This window comes from Nomascus leucogenys, chromosome 2 (assembly GCF_006542625.1).
Source record: "Nomascus leucogenys isolate Asia chromosome 2, Asia_NLE_v1, whole genome shotgun sequence".
Lineage (NCBI taxonomy): Eukaryota > Metazoa > Chordata > Mammalia > Primates > Hylobatidae > Nomascus > Nomascus leucogenys.
In genome coordinates this window covers 32,008,934-32,028,618 of record NC_044382.1, presented here as the reverse complement: position 1 = coordinate 32,028,618, position 19,685 = coordinate 32,008,934, and the positions used below count along the sequence as shown (strand labels likewise).

The window sequence follows — 19,685 nt, the reverse complement described above, 5'->3', positions numbered from 1 at the left end:
CTCCAGGATGACTAATTGACAGAACTGGTTAAATTAATCAAAAATGGAAATGAGGATGGAAGAAGGGGGAAGGGATTCTATTTTTACTCGATGGCTTGGGCACTGCCTGCTCTGTTAATTGCTGCTAAGCTTGAATGGGATAGAGCAGTTTCAGACATGGGGGTGAGGTGGGGGTGAGGTGGGGGTGGTGGTGGTATCAGTGAATTCTGCTCCTTGCAGCAAGGCTTTTGGCTTTTCTCCAGAGTGGGGAGTGTGTGTGTGTGTGTGTGTGTGTGTGTGTGTTTGCAATCCTGTCATCAGGCAAAAGCATTTTAATAAAGGACCTTGTCTTTTTAACCTAACCAAGCTCCCCTGAAATAAATACTGTTAATTATACCCCAGATCAATACTGAACCCCTTTTGGAAGATGTGCCAAATCTCAGGGGCTTTAAGATTCATTGCAGTTGCTGTCTCAGCTGATGTCTTTGGACACATTCCATCAGAGACCTGGAGAATGAGCCACAGGTTTATTAGGGAGCTCTAGTGGCTTACTTACCAGGGGTTGGCAATTAAGTCTGTAGATGAGGGTGAAGAATGAGAGTGGATTTTATGTTCTGTGTAATGGCAGAATTAATTCTGTGGTCAAAAATGGTCAGGCTGGGGAATCCAGCCAAATGGGGATTGTATAAAATGGATTCTTATGAAATTATCCTTCTGGATTTTAGAAAAACATCATGCTCTTTATCCTGTCAGATGCCCAGGAAAGGAATAAATCTTCTGGAAGCAGACCAACATGGGTTCAGATCTTAGGTCCTCCACTGTGATCTGGGGCAAGTTTCCTCACCTCTCTGTGCCTTGTCTGTAAATTAGAGGTACTAATACCAATCTTCATGGGTTGTTGTGAGAATGAGATACAGAAATGTTCAAAAATAGCACCCTCCCCCTCTACTACACCCACCTTTGGAGGACAATGAAATTTGTGATTTGGATTGTTGGACCGGGCATCAAACTTTGCCCTCTTCTCACTGGAACTCGGGCTGTTTCTCCAATGACTACACTGTTCACAGAAACATCTCAGATTTTTTTTTTTTTTTGAGAGTCTCGCTCTGTTGCCCAGGCTGGAGTGCAGTGGCACAATCTCAGCTCACTGCAACCTCCACCTCCTGGGCTCAAGTGATTCTCCTGCCTCAGCCTCCTGAGTAGTGGGGATTACAGGTGTGCGCTACCATGCCCAGCTAAGTTTTATATTTTTAGTAGAGACAGGGTTTTTCACCTTGTTGGCCAGGCTGGTCTCGAGCTCCTGACAATGTGATCTGCCCGCCTTGGCCTCCTAAAGTGCTGGGATTATAGGCATAAGCCACCGCACCTGGCCTAACATCTCAGATTTTAAGGTCTAAAGTGCCTATGCCATTTCCCCCTCAGCATGAAAAAGTCAGACTGCCCCTGGACAGGAAGGCTGCTTTGGTGTCATCTGAAGGAAGGGATTTCTGTGGCCAATCCTTGGGCTGCAGACTTGCCAGTGCAGAAGGGCCTTGCTGCTAGAAGAGAGTGTCTACAGGCAGCGGACTTGCTGGTAGAGCCAGTGCAAGGGATTGGTGCTGCAGGGCAGCCCCATCGCTACTGCTGAGGGGAACCCTGGCTCCTCACCCTGGCCCTCAAGACCTTCCCTGGCCAGATTCAGCTTCTGTAATTCCCCAGCACTAGACATTACCTCTCAATAAGATGGAAGCTCGAGGGGCAGGTGAGGAAGAAGGAAGGTCTGCCCAAACCACAGTGGAATTAAGATGCTACTGCAGAACCTACCCTGTGCCACCACACACAAGATTGATTGCATTCAGCAAATGTGTACTGGGAACCTACTATGTGTCAGGCAGTGTGCTAACTGCTTTTAAGTAAGTAATTAATGGAAAAAGACTTCCATGAGCCCACATCCCATGACCACTTCCGCCCTCTCATCTTTCTTGCCCTCTCAGAAGCATTTGACATAATTGATCCTAATGTATTTCTAAATCACCGTCTTCTCTCAGCTTACATGTGTTGGTTTTCTGCTCACTTCCCTGGTAGCTCATACTTGATCATCCATAAAAAGCCACCTCCTCCTTTCCCCTACCCCACTGGTAAATGTCGGTGTGGCCTTTGCCTCATTCCTGGGCTGTCAGTTATTCTCTATCCATACCTTCTGCCCTAATTGACATTATCCCATCCCATGGCTTAAAATAGCTATGACATGCTCATGATTCCTAAATTTATACCTCCAGCTCAGACCTCTCCCCAGACTTCCAGACTCACGTTATCTAATTGTCTGCCAGACTTCTCTAATTGGATGAATCACAGACATCTCAATCTGGACACATCCAAAAGAGAATGCTTGGTCTTTCCATGCCAAAACTGTTCCTTCCCCAGTCTCCTCATTTCAGTGTATGGTACCGTACAGTCACTCAAGCACCAAACCTACGAGTTATCTTAGATTCTCCATTTTCCATCACTTCTTCACTGCCAATCTCTCAGCAAGTCCTCTTAGCCTCACGTCCTAAGGTGATCCTGAATCTGCCCACTTACCACCACTTCACTGTGCCCACCCTGGTCAGAGCCATTATCATGTCTCTTCCAGACTGTGGCAACAACCTCTAAATGGTCTCTCTGCTTTCCAGGCTTGGCACCCCTTGTTTGAGAACTCTTTTAAGATCATAAACAGTATTCACTTCCTTTTTAGCACCATCTCATGGTTTCCCATCTCGCTTAGAGTGAAATGCAAGTGCTCTGCTCTGGCCCATAAAGCTCTCAATGATCTGGCCCCAGCCTACCTCTCTGGCTTCACTTTCCTTTTCCCGTCCCTTCCTTTCTCCCTTCCTTTCTCTCTTCCTCCCTTCCTCCCTCCCTCCCCTTTTCTTCTTTTCTTTTCCTTTCCTTCCTTCTCTTCCCTCTCCCTCTCTCTTGTCTTGCTCTGTCGCCTAGGCTGGAGTGCAGCGACACAATCTTGGCTCACTGCAACCTCTGCCTCCCAGATTCAAGTGATTCTCCTACCTCAGCCTCCTGAGTAGCTGGGATTACAGGTGTGCGCCACCACACCTGGATAATTTTTGTATTTTTAGTAGAGATGGGGTTTTGCCATGTTGGCCAGGCTGGTCGCGAACCTCCTGGCCTCAAGCAACCCGCCTGTCTCAGCCTCCCAAAGTGCTGGGATCACAGGCCTGAGCCACCATGCCTGGCCATGGCCTCACTTTCTATACTGTCCCTAGCCTACTTGTATCCATCCACTGATCTTTTTTCTCTATTCTTTGAACACACAAGTCTCCTCCTCTGTTAGGGCCTTCACACTTATATGTTGGCTTTCTCTTTGGATCCTTCTGATAATAGGTCTCAGTTCAAAGGCTTTGCCACATACCACTACTTCCTGACCCTGCTAATTTTCTTACAGCTTTTTTTTTTTTATCATGTCTGAAATGATCTTGTTTATTTGTACATTTGTATGTTTTCTCTCATCCCTCCCCACAAGAAGGTATGCTCCCTAAAGGCAGAAACCAGCAGGTGTTTAATCAATCTTAGTTGAATAAGTAGTTTTTGGTGTTCTCTTGAAGAGCTACAGGTGGTCTGGCTCAAAGCTCAACTTCATCACTTGCTCTTTGGTGGCCATAAGTGTATCTTTCTCCCTTTTAGCTAGTTGCCTCATCTCTAAGATGTGAATAATGGCAGTACGTACCTCATAGGGTTGTTATCAGGATTAAATGAGCTCATGCATGTATACTTGGCTTACTTCCTGGACACAGTAAAATGTTATGGAAGTTAGCTGTGCATAAGGCTGTTGACATTACTACTTTTATGATTGCTTCTGCTCTTCCTGCTCCCCGACTTAAAAGACACATGTGGTAGGGAAGCAAGACAGCATCTTCACTCCAACCATAACACGATGCTTATACTATGTGCCAGGCATCATTCTAAGGCTCCATGGGTGTTATTGAATCCTCACAAGCACCCTGTAAGGTAAATACTTCCACTACCCATATTTTATAGGTGAGTAAGTTGAAGCACAGAGGTTAGGTAACCTGCTCAAGATCACCAATTAGGCCATGGATACAAGCTGATAGTGGCTGCTCAACTATGTTGATTTTCCTCCTCTGTTTTGACTCAGTCCCTGAATTCACTCACTACTGTCAGTTTGGTTTGACAGAGGGGAAGAAACAAAACAAAAATGTCCTGGGCTGTGCTTACAGGGAACATCATGCTGGGTTCCTCACTGCCTTGCCTCATTCCAGTACCTATGACAGGGGCTGCTGGGGTGGGCAGGGAGTTTTGATCTTTCCTGCTGTCTCCATCCTGGAGGTAAGGCACCCGGTGGGGCACTTCAGTCATTCATCAACTTTCTTCAAGTTATAGAAGTAAAACAACAACCTTGGAGGGAATCTAGAAAAAAAGAAAACCGCCCACATTTCATGGCCCCTGACCTCATCCCTTTCATACAGCCTCTGCTAGTCTTTATCCACACATACTCATCCAGATCTTGCTGCATTCATGGTGAGATTATCATTTCGCATGCTGCTTTAACATTCATAAACATTTCTCCACTTGCTCCATCTTTGTGTCCCCAGGTCTTTGGCAAGTCAAGTCTCTGTGGCCTTTCAAGGTATCGCTTTTACTATTCCCAGTCCCACTTGAGGATTTCACCTGCTGCTTTTATGCTGCTAAACCACACCCTACTTATTGGGGAACCTCTCCCTTCAAGACTGGCTTTTGAATAGGAATTAGGTACTTCAGTGCCTCTAAAATCAATTAAAGTCTGCTTTGTTCAGAAAGAAAGTGTTCTAGCACCACAGGAAAGCCTCCAGGCATCACTGTCCTAACACACATGGACAACCCTGCCTGGTGAAACTGTCGAGACCCAATGCACAGGTTTCTATCATCCTGGTCCTTTGGTCCTTTGTCTAGTTTCTCTCCTGCCTTTAATAAAAGTTATGCTCATTGTGTGCTTCCAGTGTGTCAGGGGCTGTGCAAGAGCCCTGTGTCCATGACCTCCTTCCACTCTTACCTCCTGGAGGAAGGTGTCAACATCAGCACCTGCCCAGGCTTCTGGCGGCAATGAGGCCCGGAAACAATGTCTGGAACTGCTGGCTCCAGGGCTTGTGTTCTTGATGACTTTTATGTCTTTCCTTCTACTATGGGCTGAGTTGTGCCCCTCCTCCATTCATATATTGAAGTCCTAACTCCTAGTACTACAAAATATAACTGTATTTGGAGATAGAGGCTTTCAACAGGTAATTAAAATAAGGTAATCAGGGTGGGTCTTGATCTAATAGGACTGGTGTCCTCATAAGAAGAGGAATTTTGGACACAGACACTGATGGAAGGCGATGTAAAGACACAGGGAGAAGACAGCCATCTACAAGCCAAGGAGAGCAGTGTTGAACTGATCCTTCCTTCACAGCCCTCAGAAGAAACCAACCCTGCCAACACTTCATCTTGGGCTTCCAGCCTCCAGAACTTTGAAAAAATAGTTGAATTGTTTAAGCAGTGGAGTCCATGGTACTTTGTTGCAGCAGCCCTGGTAAACTAATATGTCTTTTTTCACCTGTCTTTTCCTATCTGCCTGCCTTTCCACCACAGATGTTCTATGAAGCCCCACCAGGCGCTATGTAAGTATTGTACAAATTCAGTAATTAGTGAGATAAAGTCCCTGTCTTCATAAGGATTGTATTCCAGTCAGCAAGACAGAGGCTAAGTAAAGCAAACAACTATAATGGAGGCTATGAAAGAAATAAAGAAATAAAATAGAGTGATGAGATTGAGAGACGGTAGGTGCAGATGGGGTGGACAGAGAAGTTAACTCTTAGGAAGTGACATTTTCTCCGAAACTTAAAAAGTCAGCACAGGTCAGACAGGTAGAGTGCGTGGGGGGGAGAGCATTCCAGGCAGAAAAGCATGTGCAAAGGCCCTGAGGCGGGAAAGGGCTGGATGTATTGGAGGTGCAGGAAGCAAGGCAGTGTGGCCAGGCTACAGGGAGCTGAGCCTGGAAAGTTTGGCAGAGACCAGATTTACGGGGCACATTGGAAAGGAGTTCAGGCTTAATTCCTTTCATTCCCCAGGTTGGTGTCCACTACACCTGGCCAGTTTCTTCACCCAGCCCCCGATACTCATGCATGGAAAGGGGAAAGAATAATCCACTCTAGCTAAGTGCTGCTGCCATCAGCACCCTATTGTTTCAGGCATCTAAACTGCAAACACAACCCTATCACTACCGCCAGAAGTGGTAGAAAAAAAAATAGGCAAGGGAGAAAAGGAATCATCCCTCCCAACCCCTGCTGAGTATGCAGAGTGAGGGACATATGGAAATTAATAAATGCAGCTCTGATAACACGGTTCTCCTCGGCATTTTGATTAAATGCTGATGGTTATTAAATACCCTCCTTTTCAGAGCTCATCTCCGAAAGCCAATGTTGCTTTTCATTTTGAACTCTGATGAACTGTCTCAATTCCGATCGCACACCTCGGCTGAACTGCGGTTGACTGCAGGCTGCCGTTTGAGGAGGATGGAGAAAATCAATATGAAATGTCAGGCGAGGGGTCAGATTGAACTTGTTTTCCCAGCTGGCAGGAGCTGGGGCCCGTAGCCGCAGCAGCTGAACAAAGGGAGATGTGCACTGAAGAAGGCTGGTACTTTGAAGGAGTCAGGAAAATGAATTTCATTTGCTTCTTAATTAGATTAGTGGGCTGGCAGCTTGCAATTCAGAACTCTGTTGGTGTTGGAATAGGGAGTGGGAGGACAGGGCTGGGCAGAGGCCTGAAGGCCAGTAGCTGGCTCCTCCGCCTCCTTCAGGACGGTCACCATGGCTTTGCTTCTCTGGGGCTGAAGCTGGAGGGAGAAGCAGCTTCTGGGGCTCCCTGGGTGTGTGGCTTGACCGGCTTCCTGCTTCTGTATGGCTGCATGATTCTCCCCTGGGCTCTCCCCGTCTGCTTCTCCATCCTTAGGTCTCAGCTCAGCAGTCACTGCCTTGTAGAGTCCTCATCACCCCTACTTGAACCAGCACATGCCTCTCTTTTATACATGTATTGCAGTTGCGATGCTGTATTTGTTTCTATTCTCTAATACATCTTCTCTCCTTAGCCAGTGTGGTTAATGTTATGTATTAGCTTAACTGAGCCATGGGGTGCCCAGATATTTGGCTAGAAATTCTGGGTGTTTCTGTAAAGGTGTTTTTGGAATAGTTTAACATTTACATTAATAGACTGAGTAAAAGAGATTGTACTGCCTATTGTCAATGGGCCTCATCTCATCAGCCGAAGGCCTGAAGAGAATAAAAATGCCGACCCTCCTGCAAGGGACAGAGAACTCCTCTGCCGGACTGCCTTCAAGCTGGAACACTGTATTTTTCCCCCCTTGCTTCTGGAATTGAACTGAAACACTGGTTTTTCCTGGGTCTTCAGCCTGAGGGTTTTATTTATTTTTTTGAGATAGAGTCTTCCTCTGTCCCCGAGGCTGGGGTGCAGTGGGGCAATCTCAGCTCACTGCAACCTCTGTCTCCCAGGTTCAAGCAATGCTCCTGCCTCAGCCTCCTGAGTAACTGGGGCTACAGGTGTGTGTCACCACACCTGGCTAATTTTTGTGTTTTTAGTAGAGACGGGGTTTCACCATGTTGCCCAGGCTATTCTCAAACTCCCAACCTCGGGTGATCCGCCCGCCTCAGCCTCCTAAAGTGCTGGGATTACCTGTGTGAGCCACTGAGCCCGGTCTCTGATGGCTTTTAGACTAGAACACCACCATCGGCTCTCCTGGGTCTTCAGCTTGCTGGCTGCAGAGCTTGGGACTTGTCAGCCTTCATAACCATGTGATCTAATTCCTTATGATAAATCTCTTTACTTTCACACACACACACACACACACACCACACACACACACCCTACAGGTTCTGTTTGTCTGGAGAACTCTAATACAGACAGTGAGCTCTAAGAGGGAGGAAACCAGGTCTGTTTTTGCTTACCCTTGTGTCTCCAGAGTCTGATACAGTACCTGACATAAAGTATGTGATTAACAAATATTGATTAAATAAATGAATAATGAGGCCTCCTATATCTGGCAAGAGGGTTGGGGTTTCAAACATCTTATGTCTGCAGGCCTAGAACCGGGGGAATCCAGGGAGAATAACTGTGGTAACTGCTGCCATTTATTGACTCCTTTGTGCCTGGCAGAGGGCTAGGATCTCACACACATGAAATTTAGTTCTTGTGAACAACCTGCCCTATGATGCTGTCCTTAATATTTCGTCTTTCGAATGAGGAATCTGGAGCTTAAAATGATTAAATAACTTGCTTGAGGTCATGCAGATACTGAGTATCAGAGCCGAGTTCTGATTCCAAAGCATCTGCTCTAAATCACTCTAGTTTTTTTTTTTAACTTTTAAGTTCAGTGGTACATGTGCAGGTTTACTACATAGGTAAACATGTGTCATGGGTTTTTTTTGTGTGTTTATTTCATCATCTAGGTATTAAGCCTAGTACCCATTAGTTATTTACCATTCTAGTTTTGAAAGCTTCTAAGGCCTTGCCCTTCTTCTATCTTGTGTTCAGTTCATCAAGCTTCGCAGTCAGTTGATTCCCCAATATCCAGAACGCATATGGATCTGTCTGACTCCAAAGCCGGGGCTAGTGTCAGCCACACTGGGCTATGGGGATGCCAGGGCTTCCTGTGCCATCCCTGGCCTCCACCCTGGGTTGGTGGCCCAGAAAGCCCGGTTCTGCCTTCACTCACCAGAGAGGCCCTGCCTCCTTAGATAGCTCATGTCACCTCACCCACAGCATGTCCCGCACTGAATCCCAACCCTTCACTCTCTGGGAGAGTTAGAGACTTTCCATCCCTCCCCATTCCCACTTGTTATTTATGTCAACCCTTACGCACACATTTATTAAATATTTCCTGACCCCTGCTTATGTGACAGGGGTTCATATAATGTGACCAAGTCAGATTCAGTTCTCATCCTCAAGGCGTTTACTATCTACAGGGGAATGACATTGAACAATTCATATCACATCCATGTATGACGAATGCCAACCTTTAATGTCACTAATGTCACTTATAACACCCATAGTTATTTTAAAAGAAAATGTTCATTTTCCCCCTTCTCTTTCTTTGGATTTCTATAGCCACCATTCTTTATCTAGGTTCCAAATTATCCTTGCATTGAGACTAAAGCAAAACCTTCTAACTTTCCTACCTTTATTCACATGACCACTGTGTTAATCTTCCATAAAACACAATTTTTATTAACTCTGCTGTCCAGCTAAATGCTCTCAAATTACCTCCCACATACTAGAAACTGTGCTTCTCCAACTGGGGTACCTGTATATATCCTTGGGGGTTAGGAAGAGGGGAGGATACGGGGGTATACTAAAAAGTACAGGAAGCCATAGGATAAATGTTACATCTTTTAAAAACACCAATTTTGTTTAAAATTTGGGAGTAGGGGTAGAAACATAATTATTAAAGTGAAAATAGATATTATATGGGGGTAAAATGTAAAATTCACATGAATTTTTAGAAAGAAAAATAAGGCTTCAAAGAAAATCTGTTGTGGTCAGCACCTCCCCCAGGGTCGCTGGTATCTGCCAGGCACGGGCTGTTTTGCCTTTGCTGGTAGGTTGGGCCAACCCAGAGCACATGGGAGGAACTGGATTCCTCTCTGTGCCCTCCTCCCATGGCAGCAGGGCTCACGGCTTGGCCCCACCAGAACTGTATTTGGTGGAACAGCTTAAGAAGGACTGGATACTATGGGAACCAGACTCTGGGTATAATAAAAGTACTTACTGAATGCATGAATACATGACAGCATAAACTTTGGAATCTGATCTTCAAGGATCAACCTGATATGAACCATCATTTCTAATTAACCTCATTAACCCAAGATTTCCCTTTTCCCAAGCCTGACACTTTTTATTTAACACCCTTCAAATGTTCCATTACTTTAGTAACTTCAGAATTTTGCCCATTCTGTGCTTGCTGCCAACAATACTCTTCTTCCTGTTTCCCACCTAACCAAATCCTACTTGTACTTCAACACTCAACTGCTCAGCCTCTGCCTTCCCTGTGAGTTCTGTTTCAAATGTCTCAACCCTCTCTGAATGGCCTAACCCATAATTATCTCCACCATTCACTTGAGTATTAAAACTAAACTGCCTTACACATTGTTCCTGAAATGCTTCCTGGGTGCATCTTGCCTCATTAGCCAAATTTTAAATTCCTTGAGTATAGGAGATAAGTCTTACCTTTCCATTGTACCACTCAGAGTTCTTTATTGTAACAAATACATTGTAGATACAAGAATATCATGCTGTATCTGTGACTGAATGAATTGTAGTCTAGATCAGTGGTTCTCAACCGGGAGCAATGTTTTCACCAAGAGGGTATTTCACAGTGTCTGGAGACATTTTTGGTTATCACAATTGGGCTTGGGTTATTGGCATCTAGTGGGTAAAGCCACAGATGCTGCTAAACATCCTACAATGTACAGGACAGCCCCTTCCCCGAAACAAAAAACTATGTAGCACAAGATTCAATGGTGTACTGTTAAGAAATGCTTATCTATATTATAGTGGCTTCCTAACCTGTCTCCTTATTTCTTTGTTCTCTCAGCCAGAATTTAACCTTTATCCTTCTGCCTTCCATCTGAACAATTTCCCTAACAACTAATTCTGATCATACTACTCCTCTGGTTACTTTTGTGGCCGTTCACTCACTTTGATGAAAAAAGTTTGGGTTTTAAAAATCATGGTCATTATGACATGGCTCTGGCATCCTATAGTCGCAATCTCTCCAAGAAGCCACCAGCTCCTTCCCCCAGCTGCTGTTCTAGATGCCTTTTATGTTCTCAGCCTCCCACGCAGTTCAGCAAGTCCTGTTAACTTTATTGCCAAGATCTGTGCAGTACTGTGCAGGTTACATGGATTAAAAAAAAAAAGATGTGTCTGGAACCCATCTGCCCTCTCAATTTCCACTCACCTCTTTGTCCAGGCCACCCTTCAACGGTCTCCTAGCTGGTCCCCCTGCTATTCCTCAAAGTCATTCTCCCCATGGCAGCAAGCATGATTTCCTTAACACATAATTTGGATCACGGCATACTGTTATTTAAACCCTTTTCTGATGAGGGTCATGTCTTATTTATTTTCATCTCTAGATGTTTTGGAATTGAACATGAATGTTCATCTTTACTGAAATATAAAATACGGAGCTGACTCCCACTTGTAGTTTCTTTACTCCTAGTGTGTCTGGTGTAGAAAGGGAGATCATAAGCTTCCAGGCTCTCCCCCCTCATGTTGGGGCCAGTGGCCATGCCCCCCACCTCCCCTCAGCTGCTACTCACATTTGGTGTGCCTGTCACACAGGGCAGATGCCCGCATGTCACACAGCCGGATTGTCCCTTTGCTGCTGCTATACACGAAGGTGTTGCAATGATGGGGGTGGAACTCGGCTGCTGTGATCACCTCGGTGAGCTCCTCCATGTTGGCTGGCTTAATGTCCACGATATCTGGCACAGACGAGTCAAGGAAGGAACCAGGAGAAGGAAGCAGGAACTTGGGGAAGGGGAGAATTAGCAATGGCACCATCTTATATTAGTATAACATGTCAACATTTGCTACGCACATGGTAGATCCTCATCATAAATTTGTCCCAGGCAGGTGAGGCTCAGGAACTTTAAGAAAATTGCCCAGGGCTACCCAGTAGTCAGAGGCAGCATTAGAACTCAGGTCTCTAGACTCCTCATTTGTGTTTTATCCTCTATAAACATGTAAAAGACATCCACTCATGACTAAAGTTAACTGCTTGTGCAATCAGGCTAAAATGTACCAAGTTGCAAAGATTGTGCTTCTCGTTTTATAATAATGATTAAGGTACTAGTCCTATTATAACCAAATAATTCATTTTATCTGATTCCTTAACTGGATTATTGGGCTAAGTGATATCTGTAATAATAGAGTGCATATCCTCTTTCACGAAATCCCTAAGCCCTTCTTTATAATATGTTGATGGTAATAATAATAGCTGCTACCAATAATTGAGCACTAGCTATAGGCCATTCACTGTGCAAAGCATATCATGTACTTTATCTCATTTAATCCTTACAAGAACTCTATATAATCAGCATTTTCCTTATCCTCATTTTTTCAGGGATGGAAACGGATGCTCCAAGTGCATAAAGTAACTTGCTTCAAGTCACGTGGCTAAGTGACAACACTAGGATTTCATCCCAGGTGCAAAGTCTGTGCTCTTTCATAATTATGTAAAATTTCTCTCATGTATGCTTTATAAGACTTCTAGTCTCTGTCAAGTTGTGATCTGCTTTTCAGCTTGTGAGGGAGTTTTTAAGTATCAGAAAGAAGCCATCCAGTTGGAAAGTTTTAGGGTCCCATGGAAAATATCCTTAGTTTTATCATCTGGGTTTTTTTTTTCTCAGTATTTCCCTTTCTGATCAAGAATTATACCTCTATTTTTTAAAGACCATATCCTTGTATATTGGAATGAAACATTTAGCCTTTTATTTATGAAGGTGACTCAATGAAAATAAACCCCTTCGGAAGGATGTCTGGCATGAGTGAAGGAGTGCATTTGTACAGATCTCTTCACTCCTCCACCCAGAGCTTGGGGGATCAGGACCCAGAGGGGCCGAGACACTGTCTGAGGACCCAGCAACATCCTGCAAAGAACAAGCCTTGTGATGTGGATGCTGTTACACAGTGAAGCTGACCAACAGGACTCCCACTTTTCCTAGATTTTCCCACCGTGAGCCACCTTTGTGATTTTTGCCCTATCTGTGCATCATCAGGTAGTACTTTTTACTTAACATTTTTCTTTCAGATCAACTTTAAATTGATTCACTTTTTTCTTTACTTAGCTTTATCTAAACAGTAATCCAACATTCATAAAATCATGGGTTTAATAAGGTAGCTACATTTTAAGTAATATGCATAAAAATCAACACATAATAATTGCAAATGCATGTGCCAGGAGTTTATGCACCACATTTTGGACAACAATGTATTGAATCAACAAGCAATAACTTGATATAACTGCCCCATTAGACTGAGATGGATGAAAGTCTTGTATTTTCATTAAGCTAGTAGCATAGTCCCCTCCTTAGAGTTTAGATGCCGTACAAGCAAATGCACTGATATTTTTAGTCCTGCTAGCACTAACAAAGTAATCATCTATGATCAAACATCACCTATGCTCCTGCTACAACATTCCAACATGCAATTTGTTGCAACAATGGCTTTGTATTTGGTTGTGCCTCTTTCCCCTTCCTTATCTTTTATAAACCCTACTGAGTTCTTTCTAAAATTGGCATGAAACTGAGCTAACAGTGCATGTTACTACAATTTCTCCCACCAAACCCAGATGCAAATATTACTCGGGTCTCTGGGGCATGTGAGTCTCCTGGATTCACAAAATACTACCTTTCAACTCAACTTCTGCCAGAGTTATAAATATGATTGCAGTTAGCATCACACGCTGTGGAGCAAGAGCCTGTGCCCCTCAGGAGGAGGCTCTAGGCTGCAGCTCCGGTGCTCTGTCAGCCACTGACCCATGCCCTGGGCTCTATGGCCATGACCTGGCGTTGGGTAAACAGAGGTTAGTGTTCAGCTGCTGTTAGATTTCCTCATCCTCCAGAGCGAGCCTTGGTATCCCACTGTGCCAGTGAACATGTTTCTCTTTTCTCCAAATAGGGAAAGAAAATCTGGTGTCAGCTTTCTCAACCTCTACCAGTATAGCTCTAAAAACAAGCTGAACTGGAAGGGATCTTCGCTGTGTGGGAGGGGGAGGTGCTACAGCTACGGTTATTTTTTCCCACCTAAAAATAAAGCCCCAAAGTCAGAATGTGCAAAAACAAAGTGCCTAAACATGTCTATGAAACCAGGCACATCCTCCGCCATCAAGGACGCCAGTGGGGCTGTGCCCACGAGATCTGCCCAGAGCTGCCATCTCTGGATCTTTCCTTCCTTCACTGGACCTTCCAAGCCTACCCACCGCCCAGCCTTCATCCCCAAGCCATTGGCTTCCTATCCCCAGCAGGTCTCAGTCTTCCTTTTTGAGTAGAGGGCTTGTTTAGTTTGACTCAAAGGGGTTCCAGGGATAAACCACGATTATCCCTCTTTTTAATCGCTGTGATGATGAAGTTAAGAGGAAGATATGGCCAGTTGCTAATGCTGATCAGGGGCCAGGTCTGTCCTGTGCTAACACTTTCCATGTGTTGTCCCCCTTGCCCCTCATCTCAGCCTTATGAGGGCAGCATTATCAACAGGTCCATTTTACAGCCGAGGGAACTCGGATAAATTACTTGAGGTTATGTGACACAGTGGGCAGAGCTGGGATTTGAACCCAAGCTTGTCTGACTCCGGAGCCTGGGTTCTTTCTCACCATGCCATTCTGCCTCCCTTGAGGAATGGCCTCACAAAGCTGGCCAAAATGTGACAATTTTGGTTGTTTTGAAAAGACCCCCAGCTAATCTGAGAGGGCAGCCCCGTCTCTTCTGGCTGTAGGCTTGTGCTCTCTTAATTTACCTACTACTTTGGTGACTGCATTTTCCAGAATCAGAATTTTTATGTGCTCTAAGATTTTTTTTTTTTGAAGCAGAATTTGGGACACAAGCCTGACAAGGGATTGTTTGGGTTTTCACCTGCTGGAGGATTTGGTGAGTTCTAGAAACATTTGAGAGAAGTCTAGTTGCTAAAAATTAAATGACTTACGGGGATGATGGGAGAGGATATTCAACATCTGTATCCCCTAGAAACCCGGGCATTTTCCCCTGCACAACTCTAAAGGGCGATCCATGTTTTCAGCATATGTAATTTTGTCCTTCATGTTGGGAGGGAAGGAGAAAGAAGATGAGCAATTTGTTGCTCCACGTATAATCTTGAAAATGGAATGATGCATTTTGACAGACAATTTTTTTTTAATCCTTTAGAGCTCTCTATCCAAATTATTTCCCTGTTGTCCCAAATAACTAGATGGCAAAAGCAAAACAGAGCATTGAATTCATGGCTAATATACAACCCTGACAGCCAACAGATTGCTATTAAATTAACCCTGGGGCTTGACAGATCTGTTCTTCTTGACCCGACTGCTTATGGCATTTCTTATTAATGCTGAACCCAGGCAAATTACATCTGCTAACAAAAGGGGTTAATCTGGCTCTCTGCTGGGACTCTGGAGGCAGCTCTGAGGACAAGAGGGGGCACAGCCAGCTTGGCAGCTGAGCTCCATGCTTGGAAGGCAGAAGAGGGGAAGGTGAGGGCACCGCTGTGCCAGGCAGTGGCCTAAGGCATCATTTAAAATAATAATTGAAGACACCAGGAGGTCACTCCTTAAGGGATCCACTTCAAACAAATGAGAAGCCAGAGCCATAAATGGTTCATCAGTGGTGGGATGAGGGAATGGAGAGGGTCATAGCAGGATGGTAAGAGGTAGCATGCGGGCCATTCAAACATCATTTCCTAATCCCAAGTTTAGAAAAAGCTTTTTATGAAAACAAAAGTCCCATATGATATTAGAAAAAGATTGACAACTTAAATAAATATACAGAATAAGGAAGTGATTAGATGAATTTTTATATATCTCATTAAATTGTTTTTGCAGTGAAGTTTCCAATTCTGTAAAAACCATAGTGCACAAAACTCTAACAATAGTATGATGATATCATTTAAAACTTATACTCTGAAAATGATGAGCTAAATGGGAAGACACTAAAACATTAGTGATAGTTCTATCAGGGTGGGTTTACGAATGGTTTTTCTTTTGATTTCAATGATCAGTACAGTTTCCACATTTTCTTTTAATAAAGTTGTATTTCAGGCTGGAAAAAATCTTAGGGCCAGGCATGGTAGCTCGCACCTGTAATCCCAACAAGTTGGGAGTCCAAGGTGGGTGGATCATTTGAGCCCGGGAATTTGAGACCAGCCTGGGCAATGTGGTGAAACCCTATCTCTGCCAAACATACAAAAATTAGCTAGGTGTGGTGGCATGCACCTGTAGTCCCAGCTACTGGGGAGGCTGAGGCAGGAGGATTGATTGAGCCTGGGAGGGTGAGGCTACAGCGAGTGGTAATTGTGCCACTGCACCCCAGCCTGGGTAACAGAGCGAGATCCTGTATTGAAAAACCAAACAAAACTTAGGATACTTTCCATACTTATGATGTGTATTATTTTGGGTAAGGAAAGTTAGGTACAAAGTATATACAGTCTGACTATGACCACGTAAAAGATATTACACACACACACACACACACACACACACACACACACACACACACACACAGAGAGAGAGAGAGAGAGAGAGAAGGGCCCATTCATTCGTTTCTTTCTTCATGTATTCTACAAGTGTTTCCAAAGAATCTACACCCTGCCAGTACTCTTCTGGGTGCAGGAGATACAGTAGTGACCAAAGCAGGCCCCAAGCCCCCCGATCCATGGAGCCTATATTCTAGTAGGGAACAGTCAATAAACAAGGTAAATGAGTATAATACGCAGTATATTAGGCGTTGATAACTAGTAAGCAGTAAAAGCAGGAAAGGGAGAGAGAAATTATGTCTCTATATGTCCTAGATTGAATAGAAGGAAGGTTCTTGGCATTGTATGTTCCCACTCATAAATGGAAGCTAAGAGGATGCAAAGGCATAAGAATGACACAATGGACTTTGGGGACTCGGGGAAAGTGTGGGAAGGAGGTGAGGGATAAAAGACTACAAATTGGGTTCAGTGTATACTGCTCAGGAGATGGGTGCACCAAATTCTTACAAATCACCACTAAAGAACTTACTCATGTAACCAAATACCACCTGTTCCTCAAAACCTGTGGAAATAAAAATTTGTTTTAAAAAGAAAAAGGCATATGGCATAATCCCAACTACATACAAAATAAAATAGTCTGTGAATATGCCTGATATATAAATGGACAGAAAAAAGTGTGAGTCCATATCCTAAACTAGGTGAGCTTCCATAAGGACCATGTAGCAAATATTTTCAGCCTTTTGGGCCTTTGCCACCACTATTCAACTTTGCAATTGCAGCAGGAAAGCAGTCATAGATAATATGTAACTGAAAGGGTGTGGCTGTGTTCCAACAAAACTTTACTTACAAAAACCCTTTGGGATAGATCTGGTCTGTGGGCATAGTTTGCCAACCCGTTCTAACCTTTTAGCAGAGTAAGAGGTGAATTGTTTATTGCTAAAGTAATTTACAAAAAATAACTTGTATTAATGTATTATTTGTATTAAAAATAATATCAATAAAAGGAATGTCCTAATGCAAAAAAAGTGGACTAGGAAACTGAACTGCTTTCCTTAGGAAAGTTTCAAAAGAAGAAGAAGAAGAAAGATTCTTGGGTAAATGAGGAGTTTTAAATTGTTTTTGGCTTTTTAAATTTCTTTTATTTCCCCCTGAACCCACATTGTTGAATTAGCTAGCATTAAGTTAAAACTGTGATGCAAATCCAATGTATAGACAGCAAAATTGGTAGTAAGATTTTTGGTCACTTTATTTTCCCCAAATCTCTACAGCATTCTTGTACACCAATCACAGACAAACAGAGAGCCAAATCATGAGTGAACTCCCATTCACAATTGCTTCAAAGAGAATAAAATACCTAGGAATCCAACTTACAAGGGATGTGAAGGACCTCTTCAAGGAGAACTACAAACCACTGCCCAATGAAATAAAAGAGGATACAAACAAATGGAAGAACATTCCATGCTCATGGGTTGGAAGAATCAATATCGTGAAAATGGCCATACTGCCCAAGGTAATTTATAGATTCAATGCCATCCCCATCAAGCTACCAATGACTTTCTTCACAGAATTGGAAAAAACTACTTTAAAGTTCATATGGAACCAAAAAAGAGCCCGCATCGCCAAGTCAATCCTAAGCCAAAAGAACAAAGCTGGAGGCATCACGCTACCTGACTTCAAACTATACTACAAGGCTACAGTAACCAAAACAACATGGTACTGGTACCACAACAGAGACATAGATCAATGGAACAGAACAGAGCCCTCAGAAATGATGCCACATATCTACAACTATCTGATCTTTGACAAACCTGACAAAAACAAGCAATGGGGAAAGGATTCCCTATTTAATAAATGGTGCTGGGAAAACTGGCTAGCCATATGCAGAAAGCTGAAACTGGATCCCTTCCTTACACCTTATACAAAAATGAATTCAAGATGGATTAAAGACTTACATGTTAGACCTAAAACCATAAAAACCCTAGAAGAAAACCTAGGCAATACCATTCAGGACATAGGCGTGGGCAAGGACTTCATGTCTAAAACACCAAAAGCAATGGCAACAAAAGCCAAAATTGACAAATGGGATCTAATTAAACTAAAGAGCTTCTGCACAGCAAAAGAAACTGCCATCAGAGTGAACAGGCAACCTACAGAATGGGAGAGAATTTTTGCAACCTACTCATCTGACAAAGGGCTAATATCCAGAATCTACAATGAACTCAAACAAATCTACAAGAAAAAAACAACCCCATCAAAAAGTGGGTGAAGGATATGAACAGACACTTCTCAAAAGAAGACATTTATGCAGCCAAAAAACACATGAAAAAATGCTCATCACCACTGGCCATCAGAGAAATGCAAATCAAAACCACAATGAGATACCATCTCACACCAGTTAGAATGGCCATCATTAAAAAGTCAGGAAACAACAGGTGCTGGAGAGGATGTGGAGAAATAGGAACACTTTTACACTGTTGGTGGGACTGTAAACTAGTTCAACCATTGTGGAAGTCAGTGTGGTGATTCCTCAGGCATCTAGAACTAGAAATACCGTTTGACCCAGCCATCCCATTACTGGGTATATACCCAAAGGACTATAAATCATGCTGCTATAAAGACACATGCACACATATGTTTATTACGGCACTATTCACAATAGCAAAGACTTGGAACCAACCCAAATGTCCAACAACGATAGACTGGATTAAGAAAATGTGGCACATATACACCATGGAATACTATGCAGCCATAAAAAATGATGAGTTCATGTCCTTTGTAGGGACATGGATGAAACTGGAAACCATCATTCTCAGTAAACTATCACAAGGACAAAAAACCAAACACCGCCTGTTCTCACTCATAGGTGGGAATTGAACAATGACAACTCATGGACACAGGAAGGGGAATATCACACTCCAGGGACTGTTGTGGGGTGGGGGGAGGGGGGAGGGACAGCATTAGGAGATATACCTAATGCTAAATGACGAGTTAATGGGTGCAGCAAACCAACATGGCACATGGATACATACGTAACAAACCTGCACATTGTGCACATGTACCCTAAAACCTAAAGTATAATAATAAAATAAAAAAAAAATAGCAGTTTCCCTGGCTTAAAATCATCTGTCAGAGAGTTGCGAGACCAGGAACCTCAACTCGATGGGTAAAGTTCGAGATAATATTGTGAAAAACATTGTGATTGTAACAAAATGGGGACCAGAGATTGGGATTCAGTTTTGATTCTATCTCTATTTTGCTAAGAGAATTTGGGAAAGTCATTTTATCTCTCTGGGTTTCCATTTCTTTGCCTATAAATGGATATAACCCTATCAGCCTCTAAGAATTTTGATTATTAAACAAGATAATGGAAAAGATAATTTAAGTGGTTTTACACTGGAGTGAATATTCCTTCTTCTGAAGGAAGCACATATTTCTCCAAGGAT

At 43.4% G+C, this 19,685-nt stretch overlaps 1 protein-coding gene across 12 annotated transcripts in view; it reads right to left on the bottom strand.

Annotated features, from left to right (window-relative positions):
• Nucleotides 1-19,685, bottom strand: part of PPP2R2B (protein phosphatase 2 regulatory subunit Bbeta) — a 492,508-nt gene that overhangs the window by 36,193 nt on the left and 436,630 nt on the right. For all 12 annotated transcript variants that reach the window (XM_030826999.1, XM_003266591.3, XM_003266586.3 and 9 more), the window contains one exon: nucleotides 11,322-11,486. In XM_030826999.1, coding sequence (XP_030682859.1) covers nucleotides 11,322-11,486 — 165 coding nt within the window. The remainder of the gene's footprint in view (nucleotides 1-11,321; nucleotides 11,487-19,685) is intronic.